The 26,034-nt window shown below is 32.5% G+C and overlaps 1 protein-coding gene across 5 annotated transcripts in view; it reads left to right on the top strand.

The window, feature by feature from the left end:
• Positions 1-26,034, top strand: part of Ptc (protein patched) — a 97,349-nt gene that overhangs the window by 53,249 nt on the left and 18,066 nt on the right. For 2 of the 5 annotated variants that reach the window (XM_072020909.1, XM_072020908.1), the window contains exons 3-6: positions 5,491-5,680; positions 7,773-7,842; positions 15,100-15,197; positions 15,982-16,195. In XM_072020909.1, the coding sequence (XP_071877010.1) occupies positions 5,491-5,680; positions 7,773-7,842; positions 15,100-15,197; positions 15,982-16,195 (572 nt within the window). Of the gene's footprint in view, positions 1-4,942; positions 5,009-5,074; positions 5,229-5,490; positions 5,681-7,772; positions 7,843-14,858; positions 14,974-15,099; positions 15,198-15,981; positions 16,196-26,034 lie in introns of those variants that run through there. The other 3 variants (XM_072020910.1, XM_072020911.1, XM_072020912.1) reach the window with 3 other exon arrangements.

Raw genomic sequence — 26,034 nt, 5'->3', positions numbered from 1 at the left:
TTTTAGAATATAATATTTTAGAACAGATTATATAAATGAACTATGTAACAATACTAGTATTATAAAATATTTATTTTATAATATTATGTTATTATTTTATTATTATAATTAATATTAAATTACTAAATGCATATTATATTTTTTATTAATATTTGAAACAGGAAAAATCCGTCACTGAGGAATATTACATACAATTTGTACGAATGGTACAACATTCTGATGTTTACATACTACAATATATTATTATTTCTTTATATTACTAATATATTTAATGATATATTATATGAATGGACTACGTTACAGTACTAACATTATAAAATATTTACTTTACAATATTACATTATTATTTTATTATTATAATTAACATTATATTATTAAATATATATTATATTTTTTTATAAATATTTAAAACAGGAAAAATTCATTATTGGAAAATATTACGTTCGAATGGTATTTAACATTCTGATATTTACATATTATACTATTTTATTATTTCTTCATATTACTAATATACAGGTCTATCAAATAAATTGACTATATTATACATATACACAGTACTAATATTACATTATATTACCATAGACTTGTACGTTTTCTGATATTATATGGATAATATTTACCGATATTTACTGTATCTAACATAGCATTCGATTAGAGGGAAGGGGGCTATTGTTTTACTATATCGAATTAATACATCGAATTTCCATAATTTTAAAATAGTTCGACTAACTTTTCTCCGAGCTGCGGTTCCAAACATTCAACATGGACGATCTTATAACGGCGTTGCATGATCGTGGATGGTTGAGAACCGTCTTGATAGCGGGCAACACGGGTGGTCTCCGGAGGCCGCGCCGTGGCGGAACGAGCAAATACGCCGTCGGCATTTTTGACGGTGAAATCCGACTAGGTGGGGTCCCGACGTACCCCGTGTCAGACGTCATTCTCGTGCCCTTCCCGCGTTGCTTTCCGATGAATACGCGTATCCTTGGTTCATGCGAGACACGGAACCCGGGACACCCACCTCTTAGTCCGGTCTTCTGAATGGTTTTGTGGCTCGGCCTGTCAGTTTCGAGTCTTGAGTCATCCGATATATTAGGAGCCTTGGAATGTATGAATTTGATGGTCTTTCTATTTTTTATTTTGAAAAACGTTCATTGATAGTTTAATGGAATGTAGGATTTTCTATGCTCGATGTTGCGTTCGCTGTTCGAATGGCTTGAAACGAAATATCCGATACGGGTCGTGTTTCGTTTCTTGTAATTGTGTACGGCGTGTTTAGTAACATAATATGGAAAGACACGATAATGCTTTTGTTGCGAACGAAATTATCTTTGAAATTTGTTCTTTTTAACCACTTATGTGTAGTTGTATTATTCGTTATGTTATATGTAAATAAATGAATGTATATTATTTTAAATATAAATATAAAAAATAAATTTAAACGTAAGTAACATTAAAATGAATACTTGTTTATGTTATTTATACATTTATGTATATTATCATATTTACATATATTCATATGTATTCATATCAAAATATAAATATTTATTCATTATAAAATGAATACATGTTATTATATGTTGTTTATGCATTTATACATATATTCATATAAAACTATAAATATGTAATCATCATTAAATGAATACATAATAACATGAATACATATTATTATATATTAAATAACATTAAAATGAATACATGTTTATATTATAAACATTTATTATACATTTATGTGTATTATCATATTTACATATATCCATACGTATTCATATCAAAATATAAATATTTATTCATCATAAAATGAATACATGTTATTATATGTTATTTATGCATTTATACATATATTCATATAAAACTATAAATATTTAAACGTCATTAAATGAATACATAATAACATGTAAAATGAATACATATTATTATATATTAAATAACATTAAAATGAATACATGTTTATATTATTTATACTTTTATGTATATTATCATATTTACATATATTCATATGTATTCATATCAAAATATAAATATTTATTCATCATAAAATGAATACATAATAACATGTAAAATGAATACATGTTATTATATGTTGTTTATGCATTTATACATATATTCATATAAAACTATAAATATTTAATCATCATTAAATGAATACATAATAACATGTAGAATGAATACATATTATTATATATTAAGTAACATTAAAATGAATACATGTGTATATTATTTATACATTTAAGTATAGTATCATATGTACATATATTCATATGTATTCATATCAAAATATAAATATTTATTCATTATAAAATGAATACATAATAATATGTAAAATGAATACATGTTGTTATATGTTGTTTATGAATTTATACATATATTCATATAAAACTATAAATATGTAATCATCATTAAATGAATACATAATAACATGTAAAATGAATACATACTATTATATATTATTTGTGTATTTATATATATTATTATTTTTCATCATTTATTGTCATTCACATATACCATCATTTTTCCATATATTTATATGTATTCACTTTACATACATATTATTATATATTTGTTTATTTCTCATTTAAAAAGTTTTGCACATTATATTATAAAAGCAAAGATGGAAATAAAATCTTTCATGATATAATCAATTGAATTTACAAATAAGCGCTTCCTTATTTGTTTAACTTTCCTCAATCTTGAATATGGTAATATTGTGGCTTCTTTGGAAGCAGAGAAAATATGCTTCTATTAGCAGTAATTATCGATATGAAAATCTTTGCTCAGTCGAAGGAAACACGAACATAAAGGGATTGAGGAAACTGATTTCGTAATGGATTTAGAGGGGGCGTGTTTTGTTTTATGGAACCGGTTTTAATGAAACCGATTTGCTTTTCGTTAATGAGCAATTTGTTCGCCTCTGCTGGAGAAATCAACTAAAATGATTGTATAAGAAACATGAGACTCAGCAGGTGGATAGTAAATAACTATACAGTGTCGTTTCATTTAATGAATGTTTATAGTTCATTTATTTGTTATTTTAGGAACTTATTAAAAATCTAATGTATATATTATAGCCTTGCCAGTTGAACAGATGTATAACATAATGCTATTGGATTTAATTAACGTTTGCAATTAATCTATATACATGTACAACATACAGAGAAGTTAGAGAAGAAAAATTTAATATAACGTCAATAGTAATATCTTATTTGGAAGATTTCATTTTGAGTTGCAGCTTTTGTTTCAATCCTTTTTCCAATTTGCAGCCTGCAGTACTAATTCATTTCTTGAAAAAAAGTTTCATTATTCACATTCAGAATTAATAATATACAATTAATAATAATATAACAATTAATAAAATAATGTACAATTATTTAGGAATATACATATAAAATTTAACACAAATATTACAAACAAAGTTTGTTAGATTTAGTTGTATTTGCCTTATATATATATAATTATAATTTAATTAACTGTATTAACTTATATAATTATAATTGTATTAACTGATGCTATTGCTTTCAGATTTATAAAATCTTTTTTCCTGACATTTTTCTATGCTATATATATATATATATAAATATATAAAAATAATATATAAACTCTATATAAAAATAATAATAAACTATATATAAGAATATAAAAATATATAAACTATATATAAAAATAATAAACTCTCTCTCTATATATATATATACTAAACTACATAAAATATATAAACTACATATAAAAATAATAATAAACTACATATATATAATATAGTTATATATTATTATATATAACTATATAGGTTATATATTCTTATATATAGTTTATTAGTATTACTTACATAACTATATATATATACAAAACTGATATAACTGAGCCTAACAAACTTCTTCTACTGCTAACTAAACTACTACTAAACTAAACTGCATTCTATTTCTATACATACAAGATACAAATAACAATTTTAAATGGATGAACGATGCGGTATAATTCCAATGCAGTTTCTACACTTTGACCAGTGAGAAGCTACAAATATCTAATAAATATCGTTTAATAATAAAATAGTATAAATTACGTTTTAAATATGTGCAATTTACAAACAAACAATCTGTCCAATTGCAAAGCAGAGAATAATTAGCACGAAACGTTCCGTATTACGATTAATACATTTAAACGATGCGGACAGTGAACGTGTAATGACTCGTTTCGACAAGATCGATGGGGTTGTCGTGTACGTGACAGCAAGGGCGACGGTTGCGACCCATAACAGAGCTATTTCCATGTCTTCTTCGGCGAACGCTTTCATTGGTACCCTGCCAGAAATTTTTCCCGGTAGGTATATATCCGTAAAGCTATAGAAACGTGTGTTACGACACCGGGCCAGTTCTCGATGTTTCTCTTCGAGGAATCGTCCCGAGCATAAACATTACCAGGCCGTCGAAAGCTTAAAGTGGCACGAGTCGCGAATAAAGCAACCGGCCAATCCCCCTGATGGTTTGCCTCGTGACTCTGGCCAGCCGCGGTTCTAGCCAACTGAAAAGGGTCCAGGTAGTGAGTTCGCCCTTTGAAGAAAGACAACTGCGTTCCAAACCTGTATTTTAGACGCGGCGTTCTTTGACGAATTACCAGAAATTACCAGAAACTATCGTACCAACTAAATACACCCGTGGAAACGCCGGAATAGGCTGTATATTTTCTTTTCTTTTCTCTTCCTTTGGTCTTCATTTTTTCTCTCCTTTTCTTTTTAGTATGGGGAATAACGTAGAAATGCGTCGGTAAGAATAAGAATTTTTAAAACGTACGATACTTGACTGTTTAGTCTGGGACACTTAACTCCTTTATTCTGTTTTGCCCTTGGATGGTCAAACAGAAATATTGGGTTGGCAACTAAGCGATTGCGGATTCTATTGTTAGATGGTATTGACAAAATCCGCAAGGACTTAGTTATCAACCCAATAACAATGGATAGCACAATGACGAAAGGGAAGCAAACAAAGATTCGTTTTATCTGTTAAGCAGTAGTTACGTACGTGAACATTATTTTGTAAATTTTATGCGCGTCCTTATATTATGTGCATTCTGTAAATGTTTCGATATATGTGTTATATATTAGTCACTGTGTTTTATGAAGAATCTTAGCATACATTTAAAGTGAAAAAGAACCTAAAAATATACAGATGGTATAAATATAAGGAATAAACATAAGTATAACAATAATACAAATATAAATTAATAATAAATATAAGGTAAGAAAAAACATAAAAATAAAATATCTACCTAAGCGGTAAATAAATCGTGCAGTTAAAATATCGTAAGGGTCGTTGGAAGAAATCGGCGAGATTATTTTACGCGAATTAGCATGATGGCCCTTGCATTTGTCAACGATCTGATAAATAAAATTTTATTAATTAGCCCGGGTTTCAAAAGATTCTTCTTGCACATGTATCTCGTTAGACAATTTTCTCTGATTGAGATTCACGTGACGTGTATGGTATTTTTTGATGGTAGAAGGCGGAAGGTTGCAGAAAGAGTTAACCTATACCTCGGAAGCATTGGGCGAAGCAGCCGCCTCGACACATCAGCTGGTGATTCAAACACCGAGGCATCCCGGGGCGAATATCTTGCACCCTGCCGCACTCAAGGAACACTTAGAAATCCTGAAGGCGGCTACGCAGGTCACCGTACACCTGTTCGACACGTAAGTTCATTTTTTATTTTATTCCCTTTTTCTTTCTCTTACTCTTTTCTCTTGTTCGCTCCACCGTTTCGCCAGACACGTGGAAATGTGTACGAAGTTGGCGGAGAAGGGCCACGAATTTTCATCTGAATCTACATCGGATGATAACTGTGCCGTGCTGTATACAGGAAAATTAAGAATTCAGATGTCATACGAGGAATTTTTGAATTTGTATATCGAATGAAATTTTCTTATAACATGTAAGGCGAGTGATTTCGAATTTTACTGAATTATAAGACATAAATCAATGGCATACTCTTAAAGATAGGAATTTTTCGTATATACATATATATTATATACTATATATAATACTAATAATAAATACTATAATATTATAGTAATATTGTAAAATGTAAAATGTATATTTATATAATATATTTTATAATATTGCAATACAGTATTTACAAGATTGTAAAATGTATATTTATATAGTATATTTTACAATATATAGTATATACAGTATATATAGTATACTTTACAATATTGTAAACATTGTATTGTAACATTGTAAAATATAAAATGTATATATATAGTATATTTTACAATATTGTAAATATTGTATTGCAACATTGTAAAATATAAAATGTATATATATCTAGCACATTTTTCAATATATAGTATATATAGTATACTTTATAATATTGTAAACATTGTATTGTGATATTGTAAAATGTAAAGTGTATATATATAGTATATTTTACAATCTTGTAAATACTATATTGCAATATTGTAAAATGTATATATATAGTATATTTTACAATATTATAAATATTGTATTGTAATATTGTAAAATGTAAAATGCATATATATCTAGTACATTTTACAATATATATTATATATAGTATACTTTACAATATTGTAAACATTGTATTGTAATATTGTACAATATAAAATATATATATATATATATATATATATATATATATATATATGTGGTGTGTTTTACAATATTGTAAATATTGTATTGTAATATGATAAAATGTAAAATGTATATATATAGTATATTTTACAATCTTGTAAATACTGTATTGCAATATTATAAAATGTATATATGTAGTATATTGTACAATATTGTAAATATTGTACTGTAATATTGTAAAATGTAAAATGCATATATATCTAGTACATTTTACAATATATAGTATATGTAATATATTATACAATATTGTAAAATATGAAATTTATACATATATATATTACTTACAATTAGCATTTTTCTTGAAATAGAGGAATCTTCTTAGTCTTTATTGATATACAAGAATCTTTTCAGTCTTTCTTCTACAATCTATGTTTAGTGCATGCTAAATATATTGTATATAGTACATTTTACAATATCACTTACAATTAGTTTCTCTTCTTTTTTTTTTTTTACTACATTGGAAGATTCTTCTTGTAGTCTTTCTACTAATATGCCAGAATCTGTTTCCAGTCTTTCTTATCAACTTGAAAGAAAGTTTCTCATCTCTGAGACTCATATGCCCTGAATTTTCTATTATTTTTTTTTTATTATTTCCTATTATTTCTTTTATTTTATCCGTAACTTCACTTGTTCCAAATTCCATTTGTTTCCATCTCCAGAATTTCTTCCCATTCCAAACTATCCTGCGGGGAGGAAGCAGAAGTTAACTCTCCATCAAGTTATTAAAACTCGTACTATAATTTCATGGTTATAGAACGAGTTTCTGGTTAAGAGTACAGCACAGTTGTAACACGTTGATCGTTTAATTAATAATATACGATGCGTAACGATGGTTTACATTATCCTCTGAGAAAAAAAAAAAAGAATAAAAGAAAACTAACGAATATATAAAAATTAAAAGTTGATTTGCTTGGAAATAAAACGTGAATATGTAAATACCGCACGATTTGCCTACTTTCCAAAGACTTCGTAGACACCCTGTGAGTGGCGAGGAGACAGCGAAGAACAACGATTGCCATCGTTTCGAGTTGTTCGCAAGAGTCGATTCCTCGCCGCTGTTATCGGCGAGACGGTGGTTAAAGGGATGCAAAACTTGTTGTATTCATGAATGCATGCTTTCTGTGTCGTTTGCAGCGAGTGGAGGCTGAAAGACATGTGTTACGCGCTGAACATACCCAACTTCGACATGCACTACATCGACCAGGTAATTTAGAGCTACCACTTTATCTAGATATAAGTAGATACGCGATGTCACGTTCGTGTTCGTTGGCTGTTCAACTGTTCAGGTATTCGACGCGTGAACCACTCTATCGCGTTATCGTGCGTGCACTGTGACTCTTTCGATTTCTCATTAGGAAATTCTGAAACTAGCGATGGCTACGATGGCTACGAGACGAAGAGTAAGCTCGAGGAGCAGGCATTGCTTTCCTCATTTATTCATTTAGACTTTTTCTTTGTACTAGATGCAAGGAAACGTTGTTTAAGATATTATAAATATTACGGTATAATAATATAATATTATATATTACAATATAATAATATTGCAATATTATGACGATAAAATATTATTATATTATATAATATATGTATAATATTATTATATTATTACACATTGCAATATTATGACACAATTTGGTGTCAATTATATGATTTCAATTCATTGTAATCACTTGCTGTGTTCTGGATTTTTTCTTTCCATTAGATGCATGGAAATTTTGTTTAAAATATTGCAAATGTTACGGTATAATAATATAATATATGTTATAATATAATTAATATTACAATATTATGAAACTTATGAATATTATTTTATTTAAACTTATGAATATTATTATGAATATTACACATTACAATATTATGACAAATGCAGTAGTACCATCATCTTCAATCATTAACTGAATCATTTGGTGCCAATTATATGACTTTGATTCATCATACAATCACTTGCTGTTCTATGGATTTTTTTCTTTACATTAGATGCAAGGGAAAGTTATTTAAAGTATTGCAAATATTACAGTATAATAATATAATGTTATATATGACAATATATTAATATTGCAATATTATGGTGATATTATATTACTACATATTACAATATTATGACAAACACAGTAGTACCATCATCTTCAATCATTAACTGAATCATTTGGTGCCAATTATATGACTTTGATTCATCATACAATCACTTACTGTTCTATGGATTTTTTCTTTACATTAGATGCAAGGAAAAGTTATTCAAAGTATTGTAAATATTACAGTATAATAATACATTGTTATATATGACAATATATTAATATTGCAATATTATGGTGATATTATATTATTACACATTACAATATTATGACAAACACAGTAGTACCATCATCTTCAATCATTAACTGAATCATTTGGTGCCAATTATATGACTTTGATTCATCATACAATCACTTGCTGTTCTATGGATTTCTTCTTGACATTAGATGCAAGGGAAAGTTATTTAAAGTATTGCAAATATTACAGTATAATAATACAATGTTATATATGACAATATATTAATATTGCAATATTATGGTGATATTATATTATTACACATTACAATATTATGACAAACACAGTAGTACCATCATCTTCAATCATTAACTGAATCATTTGGTGCCAATTATATGACTTGGACCCATCGTAAAATCACTTGCTGTTTTATGTGATTCCTTACAATGAATTTACGATTCAAGTGAGCCATTTATTGCCAGGCAAACTAAAATATTTACTCACGATTTTATATTATGAAATAAACTTAGCATTTATGTCGAATATCAAAATGGTAATCGCGCGGAAAAACAATTTTATTGAATTTCGAGTACGTTGAAGGGGGGGGCGGGAGACGACCAAATGTTTTAACAAAAAGAAAATGATACTTTACATTTACTACAATTTAAGAGTTTGACTTGATTAAAAATGTGTTTGACGAAAAGAAAATGCCACTTGTTACATTACATTTACTTTGATACAAGACATTAAAAATGAAATTGTATGTGCATTTGTACAGAATTGCTATCCTAATAGCGGTAAGGCATGGTTAGATTAGGTATGGTTAGGTTAGATTAAGTTATATGAGATCAGGTTAAGTTAGGTTAGGTTAGATTAGGTTAGATTCAATGGGTGGCTGAAAAGATCTAACCTAACTTAACTTTTGACCCACGATCGTTCCACGCCTCTGACAAAGTGTATGTTACTCAAGACCCTCTTCAATATATCTCAAGGTCAAAATCATTAGAGTCAAGGCTGTTGAAATTACGTAATGTCAAAAGTACATCGTAATAACTAAACTGCAGACTTTTATGCATTTTTGCCAAATTTAAAGGTACAGATACAAAATATTCGAAGTATAGTATCTGTTACGATATTTAACCCTTGTTGGTCCCTCATTTTTCCAATTGAACGTGTCTTTCGTACGTCAGGTTCACACAATGGCAAAACATCGATGAAATGAAAAGATAAATAATTCATGTTGCTCTTCATGTAGTTCGCATACACTTCATCGCGCGTCAAAGTCAACAAGTTGCAGGAAATTTGTCTATAAATGGTCAAACGACACAATCCTTTACCAGAAAAATGTGCAAAATTGACACGAGGGACTGGCGAGAATCAGACGACGAAACAAATCTCCGTTTAAGTTTCGTTTCCCTAATTATGTTCATAAGAAACTGAATTTGCATAAATATCCGCAGTCTAATCGCAACGATCAGTTTTGCCTGATTAAGCAAGCGTACAGTCGCTTATTAATATTAAAATTAAGCATATTAGTAATACTTAGAATCTGTGTAAAATCATGGTAAACCAAATTCTCATGGTAATCTGTGTAAATTCATGGTAAAATCCTACTGATGATTCTCGTAGTCATCATCAATAATCTTTAGAAATAGCTTGTGAGCTCAAACCCACGACAAAAGGAAGAGAACAAAATCCCCGTAGATTCCATTTCTAAAAATATGATATATTTGAATAGTTGAATATATTATATATTGTATTTTATATCTATTATATATTATTATGTTATATTATATAAATATATAAATAAGTATATTTAAATATTATTTAAATATAAATATACAGTATAATATATAGTATAATATATAATTTAATATATAATATAATATAATATAATATAATATAAAGTAATGTAATGTAATGTAATGTAATGTATTGTAATGTAATGTAATGTAATGTAATGTAATGTAATGTATTGTAATGTAATGTAATGTAATGCAATGCAATGTAATGCAATGTAATGCAATGTAATGCAATGTAATGTAATGTAATGTAATGTAATGTAATGTAATGTAATATAATAGAATAGAATATAATACAATACAATACAATACAATACAATATAATACAATACAATACAATACAACACAATATAATACAATATATTATAATATAATACAATACAATATAATACAATACAATACAATATAATACAATATAATATAATACATAATTTAATATAATTTAATGTAATTAAATATTTAAACTTAAATATGAATTTAAATATAATAATTTATATTATATTTATAATTCTACATATGTATAGAATACATGTGTTCATACGTGTTCATGAAGAAACGTTTCCCTTGTAATCTAGCAACAACACGAAGGAAGGCGACGCGTAGCGTAAACGAATCGAAAGATTCTCACAGTTTAGTTTAATAGGAAAAGAATAAAGGAAAATCGTGGCCATCGCTAGGCGTAGCACGTATCCGCGGCGGATCTGTTCGTTTGTGTCCTGGAGTCCAGTCACCATGTCGCAGCGTCGTTCCCCAACGACTCACGTACAGTCGTAAACGTCGAAAATTGAATACGACGCTTGAAAAGCCGAACAAACGTTGCGCCGGTTTGCACGTACAAAGTCGCACGCTCGTTCCCGCGCGCTCACGCGTGCTACATCGTTTCTTGCGCGCCGCTAACGAGCGGACGCGTTAGACGCGTTTCGAGCGGCTGGGAAAAGGGAAAAGCACGAAATTACCTCAGCGTGAGAGACGCCGCGACGTCGAACGCGCCGCTTCCGCGATTTTACCAGCGCCAGTTTCACCGCACCGCACTCTGCTCTCCGTTTAATGCTCTAATTTTCTTTTTTCCATCGTCAGTCGGAGAACGACCGATTTTCATCGCGGCTTCGTTCCTCTCGACTCGGCAGCTTCCAGCAATTCGGCGAGTTCGTTCGCGAGAAAATTGAGGACAAGTTTTGTTAACATGTATTTTGTTGGCCTTTTCTTCCTTTTTTTTTTTTTTTTTTTTTGTGGGATTAACTATGCCGCGTTGCCTTGATCCTTTCAAGTCCAATGTCATTTTTAACGCGTTTCTGAATTTCGAGAAAAGTACGAAAGAATGTTGGTCGATACATGTAATTCTCTTCTCTTCTCTTCTGTTTGTGTTGAAGTATTTCTTCGCATCAACGTTACAAATATTTTTACAGTGGAGCTTTTCAAAGTAGCAGTTAAGGAGGAGACAAAACTGTTCGAATAATGGAATTTTCGGATAATGGATAATAGGAAGATAATGGAACAATAGAAATACAGATTAAGATTGATCGGTAGTTCCTTTAAATATTTATGGATGCCATATATATTTCTTTCAACACAATTTCTTCTTGCACTTCCAAAAATCAAATTTTTTTTGAGTGTCTCGAATGCCTCGATATGAAAAAGCGCCTCTTCTTTTACCATTAGACTGCAGATTTTCATGCAGTTAAACCGTGTCCAAATATCCAGCTTTTATAGGAATTGCAAGAAATACGTGTATCGTATACGCACAGAAAAATTTCAATGAAAAAGAAAGAAAGAAATTGAAGGATCGAATATGAGAATTCTAGGGATTGCGGATTTTTATGCGATTAAATCGTGTCCAAATATTCAACAAAATTCGCTACGTGTACGTAGACTTTTGTAACCGCCTGTAGTTCGAAAGAAACTCCGAAGATCAACCAACATCCGCGCGATTCATTATGTTTCAATCTCGAAGTTTCTGTTGAATGATAGATGTTCCGGTATGCAGGAATTGCCTGAAGTAACAACCAACTAAATCACACGGCGGTCTCCTGTATCTCAGACAAACAGGAATATTATTATCCCAGCGCTTATGTACAGGATGTTTCACTTTTAAAGCGACCGCATCCTCTTATTCCTGTTCACTGGATCTCATCGATTTACAATCGCAAGACAAGATTGCTGTTTACACGAATAACCTAATTGAAACTATATATATTAATTGTGTATAAAATATATTTATAGAGCTATGCATTCGTGTAATTCGTAAAGTTCTAGGAGATTTAACTGTGCGAAGTTTTTATTTTATGGTTCGAATTAATTCAGGTTTGTATCCTGTACGTATGCAACCGAGACGAATACCTGTGTCTATCTGGTTGCCCTGTCGCAGGCACTTTTCTTCGCCAAAATTGCTTTCCTGATTTTAGGTACAGATTTCGGGTTTGAAGAGTAGTTTTTTGGTAATATTCGAATGACAAATTATTTGGGCTATTGATACTTTTATATCTGACATAAAAATGTTCGATACTGGAATTTTAGACGAATAGAAGTTGACGCGTAAACCGAGATTTTGTAGATTTTGGACAGAATTTCGAATTGTCTTTGTTCTGTCACTTTATAAGTCAATTACAATGGTTTGAAAAGATGGTTGGACAGAAATAAGAAACGCGAAAATGCACGACGTAAACGAGTCATTATCAAGGACACAGACATATACAGTTACGCACAGTATCCGCTGCAATTAACACGAAAGACTGGTGATAAATAGACAGCGGATGTTTGTGCATTTTTCGGAAATTTAAGATTCCAAAAATCTACATAGTGCGTGTAACATGCAAAAGTGTATACAATATTTAAAATACAACACTTACTATGATGTTCGATACACGAGACAAATTCCTATTTACGTAACGTTTCTTCAAGTGTGTTCACAAAAATATAGAACTGTTTTAAATTTATCATTCGCGTGTAAGCGCTAGATCGATTCTTAACTAAACACGTTCGAACTCTGTTTTCTTGAAAATAAAGTCTTAAACGAAAAAATTGTTTATTTTACATCTTTTACTTACTTTCGCTTCTACGATAATATCTTATCGATCGTCTACTTGTACCAGTCGGTAATTAACCATAGGGTATATAACCTCTATATAGATTTTCAAATTGGTTTCAAATTTCACCGTGTCACGTTACAGTGTCAATAAACCGCGAAACGTTTTATAGAGTACGTGCTCGTACGTATACGAGTCGAAGAGCTGTCACGAATTCAACGTAGATCTTTTGTAACAAAATTTCAACTTATTTCATTTTTGCTCAAACTAAAAATTTCTTCTCTCACACAAAGTACCTTCGATCACGCAGCAAACGTCTGTTAAATCGCCGCTGAAACCTACGATTCGTCGTCTGAACGTGCAGTTGAAGTGAAAGCCTGTGTAATCGCGTTAGTTGGAAAAATGAAACAGTCGATGGGCAAAAAACGAGCTTAACGCGTTCTCGATTAAATTCATGGTCGCGTTACTCGACCAGACCACCGCGACGACGGTGTAACAAATGTCCGCTAGGTTCCTCGAATCCTATCCAAATTCATATTATTCGTAAATCAAGGGGGCCGAAAAAACGAAACGCTTGGCTGGAGAGACCGCCCTATTCGAGTTTCCGAGAACACACAGGTGGCCTCCCATAATGCCTTCCTACCAAGAAAAACCTTATGGCGATCGTTAGTGTCCACTATCGAAGAAAAGGAGAAATAATCGTAAATCGGTGCCGGGAACGTAGCATTCGTCATCGAATAATCCATTAAATACATCAGAGCATGACAATTTCTTTCGTCTAACGCTGCTAGGGAAATTCTTCCGCGCTGATGGCTGATCGTTAGACCGTCGATTTTTTTCCCTTCCTCGGACATTCCATGGGTTCGAAAGTGTGCGTGATATGCAAAAGTATGCGAGATATCGGAAGCGTCGTATTTCTTACGATATTTCCTAGGGAGAAGCAAATTTCTCTGTGGGTTTCAGTTCTTTAATTATATTCTATAATATAATTATATATAATTGTATAACTATATATAATATAATTATATTAAATTATATGAATTTACATAAATATCTGCCATGATTACTACGTAGCTACGATGTTGAACCACCATCACTGCGATGATGTGATCGATTACTCGAACTCGCCGAATCGATAATTTCCGCGATACATCGCCCGGCCCTTTCTTTGTCTTCTCTTAGTCTTCCAATTTATCTCGTATCTGTCGTTGATCTGTTCGACGAATGATTCGAATTCCTGAACAAGCATCGGCATACGCGATTGCATGTAAAGAAATTAGAAAGATGTCATGTGATTTGTTTGTAGTTCGATATAAATAGATTTCACGCGAGCTTTTCTCGCTAGATATAAATACCGTGGACCAGTTTTTAACGAATTTTTAATTGCAGATCTTCGATAGAATTATACCATGCGCCATCATTACGCCCCTCGACTGTTTCTGGGAAGGAAGCAAGCTCTTAGGACCAGACTCTCCTGTGTATATACCGTAAGTATCATACATATAATTTGTGTATAAATATATAGGTACATAAGTAAGTAAAATTGAATGAAACAAGTAAACAAAATATAATTAAATTAAGTGAATATAGTATAGAATAGTATATAAATAAATAGGAAACAATAAACGAAACAAAATATTGGGTTGGTAACTAAGTGATTACGAATTTTGTCATTAGGTGGTAATGCCTTAGTTGCCAACTTAACTTAACCTCAATAGTAGAAGAGATATATGTATATATTTACGTATAACGTATAACATTTTTCATATATATATATTATATTAAATTGATACATGTGCAGTGTCAACATCGTCACGTAGACTTCGAAATGTTTCATCTCATCTCATCAACATCTAATTAGACCGCGGATTTCTATGCAAACTCACTTGTCCATGGATATAACAGAAAATACGAAAACTGGTATAGAAGATTCTACCTATGAAATATGAAATACTCTGGATATTTGATACATTATTATACATATTTATATATTATACATTTTCTATAAATTGTTCACACTCTACGTAATAATATTGGGTTGGCAACTAAGTGATTGGGGTTAGGTAACACCATTAGGTAATATATATAATAATGTATAATGATATATATAATATAACAATATAAATGTTTCTCATAAATGCATGGAATTCCGTAGTCTATTAATCATTATCGGTATATCGTTCTACAAAGAGAGTTAAATAGATAAATATATATAGAGAGAAAGAGAGTGAAGTGGTTCATTTCGCCTTTGAATTATTTTTTCCACGGTAGCGGCACGCAGATGCACAAGCCAGTGCACTGGACGAATCTCAATCCATTGTGGATGCTGGACGAGATGAAGAAACTGCAGTTCATGTTTCCCTTCAAAACTCTGGAGGACTACATGAAGAGGGCCGGGATAACGAACGGCTACCAAAGCAAGCCCTGCCTCGACCCAGCGGACCCTGAGTGTCCGGAAACCGCGCCCAACAAAAAATCTCAGCAGGTAAGCAAGCAAGCAAGCAACCAGGCAACCAGGCAAGCAACCCAACAAACGCACCTTGTCTCCGAGATTGTAGTACGAGCGAAGCCGTGTGTCGACCGATTAAGGTGAAAGTCTTGGCGTGTAATTGTTGATACACGGGTAGTCCCGGCGCGTTTCGTGGCGTCGTCTTTTGATACCGACAAATTCGGATTAAATTGCGCAAAAAGGATGCTCGTAACAGTCGCTGTAAATTAGCTTGGTAAAAAGAAAAAAAGAAAAGAAAAAAAGAAAAGAAGAAGGAGGGTACCTTGGAATGTACGAGTTTTCTTGCCTCCTTTTCTCCTTTTTATTTTTCTATCTTTCTTTCTTTTTTTTTTTTTGTCTTTGTTTATTTCGTTTACTCGCACCGCGTGGTATTTCCTTCCTTTTACGTCCTTTTTCCTTTTGCTTTTCTTTTTCTTTTTTTTTTTTTCTTTTTTCTTACGTACGATTAGCACGTTCTTCTCGCGTAGGTCAGCCGTAAACTGCGATGATTAGCAGAAGTTAAATCGCTGGCAACAGTAGTAGAATGGTCTTTGATGACTGTGATGAGGCGAAACAGGGGTGAAAACATGGCTTGGCGAGATAGGCTTTTTTTTCTTCGATTAGATGCTCGTCTGAGGAACAAACTTTTTTTTAACATGATTTTAGAGAGAATTTTTATTATCTTTGATACACTTGTGACATGATAACATCTTATATATTAGGTGCTTTTCTTGGTATATGAACAGAGTATTGGATTAAATGATATTTCTGCGTATTGTTTAAATATAATTACTTGTCTTTTTCCAGCTTTAATATTAACATTACCAAATGGCCAGTTTCAATGTTTAATGTAAAATTATACATTTACTGTTATTTCATTTGTTCATATAATTTTATGTAAGTTCTTATGTTATCTCATTAATCAATTTCTCAATTTTTATTAATATATGATATTACTGTCTATTACGTATTGATAAAGCAAAGTTGCATTTTATTCACAAAAACACACGGTTCTTCTCTGAATCTAATTCTTCTGAACTTTTATTACAATCTTGGTGCAACACACTGTCAACAATAATTTTATTGGGAAAGAACAGCTATGTTTTAGTTTCCAGTTTTATTATTTTAGACATTTTTATTAGGATCTTCGTTTTTTTTCTATACTTACAGTATACATAGATCAGTCTCAACTGTAGTTTCATTAAAAAATTAGAAAATTTCATTAGGTTTTATTCATGAAAACACACAGTTTCTGTCTGAAGCTAATTTTCTAAATTTTTATTATAATCTCCGCTTTTTCTTACAAATTGGAAAACTATCAAGAACGTGGAATTATAATTAGAAAATTAAAAGTAAATTTCATCCATGAAAATACACAATTCCTGCCTGTGTCTAATTAAACAATTTTCTAAATTGTTAATATTTTTATTATATTCTCTGCTTTTTCTTGCACATTGATGTGGAAAATTATCAAGAACGTTGCACCACACATGGAATTATAATTAGAAAATTTTCTAAATTGTTAATATTCTTATTATAATCTGTGCTTTTTCTTGCACATTGATATGGAAAACTATCAAGAACGTTGCATCACACATGGAATTATAATTAGAAAATTAAAACTAAATTTCATCCATGAAAATACACAATTCCTGCCTGTGTCTAATTAAACAATTTTCTAAGTTGTTAATATTTTTATTATATTCTCTGCTTTTTCTTGCACATTGATATGAAAAACTATCAAGAACGTTGCACCACACATGGAATTATAATTAGAAAATTAAAACTAAATTTCATCCACGAAAGCACACAATATTTGCCTGCATGTAATTAAAACAGAATCCCTCAAACTATTAAAATTTTCATTATAATCTCCGCTTCTTCTTGCAAATCCGCACCGATGCGGAAAACTTAGCTCAACCATGTAATTTAACTGAAACATGAAAATTATGTTTCATTCACAGGCACACGCAAGCTCCGTCTAAATCTAATTTCCTTTTAATTAATCTTCTTTACATATTTCCGCTTCTTCCTGACGCGAGTTCGCGTCCGAATATCGGAAAGTCCGAAAACTGCAGCGCACGCATGCACATGCACTGCGTTTTCTCGATTAACCAGCGGTGTATCCCAAGTGGGCAAGTTCGTGACACGCTTGTTACGTCAGACGCCGCGCGCCGAGACCATTGGCAAACGTTTGCGCGCAGCGTGCAGGCAAAAAGCTCGCCAACCGCTTATTAACACGCTTGTTCGTGCGTCAGACGGATCGATGTTATAATTCATAGGGCTACGTGCAATTATGCCGGGTCCGTTTATTAGCCTTAATTCCGTCTTGGCCTCGTTAATGGCGGGATTTATGGCTGCGATCGATCTGTCGTGGGAGGCCAACGCGGTTCAAACTGATGCATGTAAATAATCGTCTATTGCTATTACGAAACGCTATTGGGAAACGTTCAATTAGAAAGCGATCGACAAGTTGGTAGAGAAGTTGGATGTGGGGTAGTCGACAGTATCAGGCCAGTTGCTGAGCAAAATTTCTTGAAATATTCGTCTTTATGCTACCCAGTCAGGGTAATGCGCTGTGTAACGTTTGGCAAGAGGATGGAGTTGGCTAGGTGTTGGCCAGGTTAATATAGGAATATTTCTTTGTTTATTTAATTTGTACTTTACAATTTGTCTAGCTGGTCATTTGGTAAATTTGTCTAGCTGCGTGGAATAACAACTAAGTGATTGCAGATTTTGTCATTAGGTGGTATTGACAAAATCTGCAATCGCTTAGCTGCCAGCTGAATAATTAAAAATAAGTAAACTGAAATTTATGAGATGAATGAAGATATATACATGATGTAAGATGATGTGTAAAAATATTATACGAAATTGTTATTATATTGAAGAAAAAGAAGACAAGTGTGAGAAGTTGAGGATGCTGAAGCTTAACGAGCACGAATCTTGAGCCTGAGCAATGTTTTAATGCATGAGAAGGAAAAAACATTTTGGTTTGTTAAATTCCTTATTGGAGTTAGGAAGACAGAAGAAAAGAATATTCGAGTTGATAGTTGAACGTATGAAGACGCACCATGATAATTAAAAAATATATTCTAATTACTAAAACTATATACTAATTCATAAGAAATGTTGAAGTAATTACTTCAAGAATAACTTTTGTATATCCATGACCTGGAGACCACCGTTACAAAGAGAATAGAATTTAGTGAAGAAAATTCAAAATAACGAGAGGTCCATATTATTGTGCCCTTGAACATAAATTTTGTTTTTGGGTTACAAGCTCTAAGTACAAAAGAGCTATAAGTAGAATCCTATTGCTGTTTCTTGTAACCTTCAGTTGGAGCTACACACCAAGGTTAGCTTTTTGGTAATGTCATTGGCTATAAATATATGAACGTGCTCTCTATCAGCTTCCTATTGTATTGTAACACTGTAAGAGTGAGGATCTGGTTCAGCATACACTATACCTGTACTTATACCTATAATTATTTCAATGTATTTTCTGTTACAAATTCATCCACTTGTTCCTCTATCAGTCAACCTCAACAGGAAAGTCCTTTGCTATAAATGTATGATCTATTACCTTCTATTGTATTGTAACACTAAAAGAGTAAGGATACTTATTTCAATATATTTTTCTATTACAAATTCATCCACTCATTGCTCTATCAGTTAGCTTCAACAGGAAAGTCCTTTGCTATAAATATATGACCTATTACTTTCTATTGTATTGTAACACTAAAAGAGTGAGGACCTGGTTCAGCATACACTATACCTATACTTATACTTATTTCAATATATTTTTCTATTACAAATTCATCCACTTATTGCTCTATCAGTTAGCTTCAACAGGAAAGTCCTTTGCTATAAATGTATGATCTATTACCTTCTATTGTATTGTAACACTAAAAGAGTAATGATACTTATTTCAATATATTTTTCTATTACAAATTCATCCACTTATTGCTCTATCAGTTAGCTTCAACAGGAAAGTCCTTTGCTATAAATATATGACCTATTACTTTCTATTGTATTGTAACACTAAAAGAGTGAGGACCTGGTTCAGCATACACTATACCTATACTTATACTTATTTCAATATATTTTTCTATTACAAATTCATCCATTCATTGCTCTATCAGTCAACCTCAACAGGAAAGTCCTTTGCTATAAATATATGGCCTATTACCTGCTATTGTATTGTAACACTAAAAGAGTGAGGATACTTATTTCAATATATTTTTCTATTACAAATTCATCCACTCATTGCTCTATCAGTTAGCTTTAACAGGAAAGTCCTTTACTATAAATATATGACCTATTATTTTCTATTGTATTGTAACACTAAAAGAGTGAGAATACTTATTTCAATATATTTTTCTATTACAAATTCATCCACTCATTGCTCTATCAGTTAGCTTCAACAGGAAAGTCCTTTGCTATAAATATATGACCTATTACTTTCTATTGTATTGTAGCACTAAAAGAGTGAGGACCTGGATCAGCATACACTATACCTGTACTTATACCTATACTTATTTCAATATATATTTCTATTACAAATTCATCCACTCACTCTATCAGTGAACCTCAACAGGAGATGATGAAGTTTTTCAAAGAGCAGTGGTGACATGGAGTGATTAAAGTATTAACACTAACCTTGTCTTATCGAATGACAGGTTTGAAAATTTAATTTAAAGTTGTAGCTTCGTCGTTGCTTCTTTCCTCCATCTACTTTATATAAATTCTCATATGCAAAGATTGATAAATTGATTAACCAGATAATAGAAGAATTTACATAAAGTTAGACGAGCAAAAGAAACAACAATGCATAATTCCAAATGAATTTTGAAGCCGGTCATTTGAAGATCCTGTAAGGGTGGCGTTAAGGAATGTACACTTCCACTGAGAGAGACACAAAAGATATAAAAATACGAAGAATACACCGGCCCTGGGAAGGAATAATTTGCGCCGTACAATGTCTCCCTTGGAACCAAACACTCGTTCGCTCGAACCTTCTTCAAGCAAACTGCAACCCCAGAAATAAATTCCATTGATCTCGCTTAAATGTAACATTCCGCCATCCACGAAACTGCATTAGAGTGTTGCGTATAAAACGAGGAAGACAGTTATGACAGAAGACAAAATGAAGGAAGAAAAGGAAGAGAAAAACGAGACGACAATTCGTCTTCAGCTTGTAATTGCCTGAAAGTAGATGAGAAAGAAGACACGAGACAGCGCACTTCAAAATCAAACAGAAATCGCTCGATATCGGTGGCTGCTGTAAATTCACCAGAGGATTGCAAAGCGAACGGTGTCTGGCGCGTGTCTGAGAAAATGCTGAAGCAAAGGACCCATCGTATCGCAGCGACTCGGTCACCGCCGAAGAAAAGTGTCGGTGGCTCAGTGGTAGGGGAAGGAGGTCAGCTAAAAATTCCACGCGCCTGTCTATCGGCTGGTGGCGCGAGACGTCGCCGGGTCGACGAAATTGCTATCAAAATACCGTCTCGTAGCGACGGAATTACCGAGGCCGCGGCGGCTACGATGTAGGGGAAGGCTGCGGATGCCTAAGATTCGTTTCATAGGATCGATGTCCGGAATAACAAGTGGTCACTTGGAATTCCGCGGCCGATGACGACCGGTTGCGCACACGTAGCGAGTCCGGTAGGTCCTGGACAGCCGCACTCGTCCATTCCGCTTTGATGTCCGCGGCGCGGAGCAGATATTCCGCTGGCCGGAGCCGGCGACCTAGCCGCGGTAATGAATATTTAATTGGCCGTGCTTTGCTTCTTTGTCGCGCCTGTCTCTGTGTGCAGAAGTACGGCGCGAGCGCGTGCGTGCGTGCTGCATCGTCGCGATCAAAATGGAGAATTTTTTCAGCGCGTGAAAAGTCGATGGAGAATGCTAATTTCCAAACGGTGGGTTCACCAACGACGACTTCCTGGGGGGGCCGATGGAAGCGCGAGTGGAGGGTAGGAGGAAATACGTGCGGTATCTGCGTCAGGATCTGTAGAACCGGAAGTGCGAGGCAAGCTGACGTGGAGCGTATTCGTGAGGCACTTGAGGCTTCAGCCACGGTTTTCTATCGATGGATTGAGTTAGGGGTGGAAGCAATCATCGGAGTTAGGTTTTGGGTTGGACTAAGTTTGATGATGTGGAAGTTGAGCAGTGTTGGTAGACGTTGTTCTTTGAAGAGCGATTTTATGGTATTGTTATTGTTATGGATATTTGTAACGTGATAATGAGTCGTGAGAGGGTTTGGTTAATTACTGGTTGTAATTATTTAAGTGCAAACGTATTGCCCATGATGTAGTTTTGAACTTGATTTTTATGAAATTGAAGAATATAGAAAATGAGAGTAGTATAAAATACATTGTAGAAATTGAAATATCTTGTTTATAATATATTAATGAATCTTAAGAAGGTGTGGTTAATTATTGATAATTGATATTTGATTAAGTGCAAACGTATTGCCTATGATATAGTTTTGAACTTGATTTTTATGAAACTGAAGTATACAAAAATTAATCATAGTATAAAATATATTGTAGAAATTGAAATATCTTGTTTATAACACAATAATGAATAGTAAAAGGCTTTGGTAATTAACCAGTAATTGGTGATAATTGATTAAGTGCAAACGTGTTTCCCATGATACAGTTTTCAGCTCATTTTTTATGAAATTGAAGAATATAGAAAATGATAATAGTATAAAATACATTGTAGAAGTTGAAATAGATTGAAATAGGAAGACAATGTTATTTCCATTACTTTTTATCCTCAAGTCTTTAAACATTAATGTTTTCAACATGCACCAAAAAGACTTAATTTATTAATGAATATCTATTAATGTTCATAGACATCAAAAATTGATATAATATACTTGTACAATTTAGATGACTCGTATTGAAAGCAACTTCATTATTGAATTCATTCGCGCTCATAATCAATAGGATTTAAGTATTTCCATTTTTATTAATCCATACCGTACCAATGAATTCATCCAACGTCAAGTAGCTCAAATACTTTCTCTGTTACCGATGGATCCTAACTTCCAATACATTCTCATTCACGATTCTCATTCACACTCACGCTCAGTTACACTTAAGTATTTCAACTTTTGCTAAAATATACCGTACAAATGAGTTCATTCATTGACATTCATACTCAACTATATTAATTTATTGTTGATCGACCACTCGATCTTACCAATTCTTTCGCCAGTGTATTGCCTCACTTATACTCACAATCAGTTACACTTGAGTATTTCCATTTTTACTAAAGCATACCGTACAAATGAATTCATCCATCGTCAAGTAACTCAAATACTTTCTCTGTTACCAATGGATCCTAACTTCCCAATACATTCTCATTACGATTCTCATTCACACTCACGCTCAGTTACACTTAAGTATTTCCATTTTTACTAAAGCATACCGTACAAATGAATTCATCCATCGTCAAGTAACTCAAATACTTTCTCTGTTACCAATGGATCCTAACTTCCAATACATTCTCATTCACGATTCTCACTCACACTCACGCTCAGTTACACTTAAGTATTTCAACTTTTGCCAAAATATACCGTACAAATGAGTTCATTCATTGACATTCATACTCAATTATATTAATTTATTGTTGATCGACCACTCGATCTTACCAATTCTTTCGCCAGTGTATTGCCTCACTTATACTCACAATCAGTTACACTTGAGTATTTCCATTTTTACTAAAACATACCGTACCAATGAATTCATCCATCGTCAAGTAACTCAAATACTTTCTCTGTTACCGATGGATCCTAACTTCCAATACATTCTCATTCACGATTCTCACTCACACTCACGCTCAGTTACACTTAAGTATTTCAACTTTTGCCAAAATATACCGTACAAATGAGTTCATTCATTGACATTCATACTCAACTATATCAATTTATTGTTGATCGACTACTCGATCTTACCAATTCTTTCGCCAGTGTATTGCCTCACTTATACTCACAATCAGTTACACTTGAGTATTTCCATTTTTACTAAAACATACCGTACCAATGAATTCATCCATCGTCAAGTAACTCAAATACTTTCTCTGTTACCGATGGATCCTAACTTCCCAATACATTCTCATTCATGATCCTCATTCACACTCACGCTCAGTTACACTTAAGTATTTCAATTTTTGCTAAAATATACCGTACAAATGAGTTCATTCATTGACATTCATACTCAACTATATTAATTTATTGTTGATCGACCACTCGATCTTACCAATTCTTTCGCCAGTGTATTGCCTCACTTATACTCACAATCAGTTACACTTAAGTATTTCCATTTTTACTAAAGCATACCGTACCAATGAATTCATCCATCGTCAAGTAACTCAAATACTTTCTCTGTTACCGATGGATCCTAACTTCCCAATACATTCTCATTCATGATCCTCACTCACACTCACGCTCAGTTACACTTAAGTATTTCAACTTTTGCTAAAATATACCGTAAAATGCACCGAATGAGCTCACTCGTTGTCAACTACACTAATATTTCCACTCTTATCAATCGATCCTATCGGTGCTATTCTTTCGCCAATATATTGCCTCACTCTCGCTCGCATTTTAAACTTCCTCCGCACCGGCACGTTTGCGAAACCAGTCATCGAATATCTTCGGAAATCGCACTTGTACAAAGTTGCAGCCATCGAATGTCCGGCGATTCGCAGGCGAAATTTCAGATGGCCCGATAAGGTACCCTCGGAACGATCAATTTTGGGTCGTAAAATCGTGGACGTAGCAAAGGCGGGAAAGAAAACGGGACAAGCGAACTGCGTTGAATGAAACGATTCCCATGCGAGGATCGGCGAATGCGTATGCGAGTCGCGTGGGCCGCGGCGCTCGGGACCGACATTAAAATAATAAAATCGAAAGATGCGCGTCATTATTGCGCCACGTCGGTGGTCGCTGCCGCTACACACCGGCATTACGTACGCTTTTTCGCCGCCGACACATTACGCGGCCGTCGTTTCGCCCTCATTAACATACGATCTGAATTCCGCGCCTGTCGCGTGTGCACGGATCACGTTCGCGCGTAAAAGCTCGTCCAGGCAATTTACAGGTTTACAGGCAAAGCGGTACAGCTAACGCATAAACAGCTTAGCTTTTCTACGTACTCGGTATCTGTTGTGTGTTTGAAATTTGAAGCTACAAACATGCACAGAACATATACGATACATATAAAATTATGTGAAATATCCAGAATAGGATACTTGTTGTAGTAATATCTAATAAATGAAATAGGTTGTTATTTACATAGAATTTTGTATAGTTAGAGATCCACGGTGCAGTATAATAAATTTTATTTATTTTAACTAATTAATTCATTAATTTTATTTATTAAATTTGGGATAAAGTTAAAGCTTCACCTAATGATGAATATTTAAAAGTAAAAAAAATAATCATGGTAATTAATATATGGTAAATTAATTGTACAAATTATTTATTATTTATTTGAAGTTAAAACTTGATCTAATGATGAATATTTAAAAGTAATAAAAATAATCATAGTCATTAATATATGGTAAATTAATTGTACAAATTATTTATTATTTATTTGAAGTTAAAACTTCACCTAATGATGAATATTTAAAAGTAATAAAAATAATCATGGTAATTAATATATGGTAAATTAATTGTACAAATTATTTATTATTTATTTGAAGTTAAAACTTGATCTAATCATGAATATTTAAAAGTAATAAAAATAATCATGGTAATTAATATATGGTAATTTAATTGTACCAATTATTTATTATTTATTTGAAGTTAAAACTTGATCTAA

Source organism: Bombus fervidus, chromosome 18, assembly GCF_041682495.2.
Source record: "Bombus fervidus isolate BK054 chromosome 18, iyBomFerv1, whole genome shotgun sequence".
NCBI lineage: Eukaryota > Metazoa > Arthropoda > Insecta > Hymenoptera > Apidae > Bombus > Bombus fervidus.
Note: the sequence above shows the minus strand (reverse complement) of the source record. Positions and strands in the feature narration are given on the sequence as shown.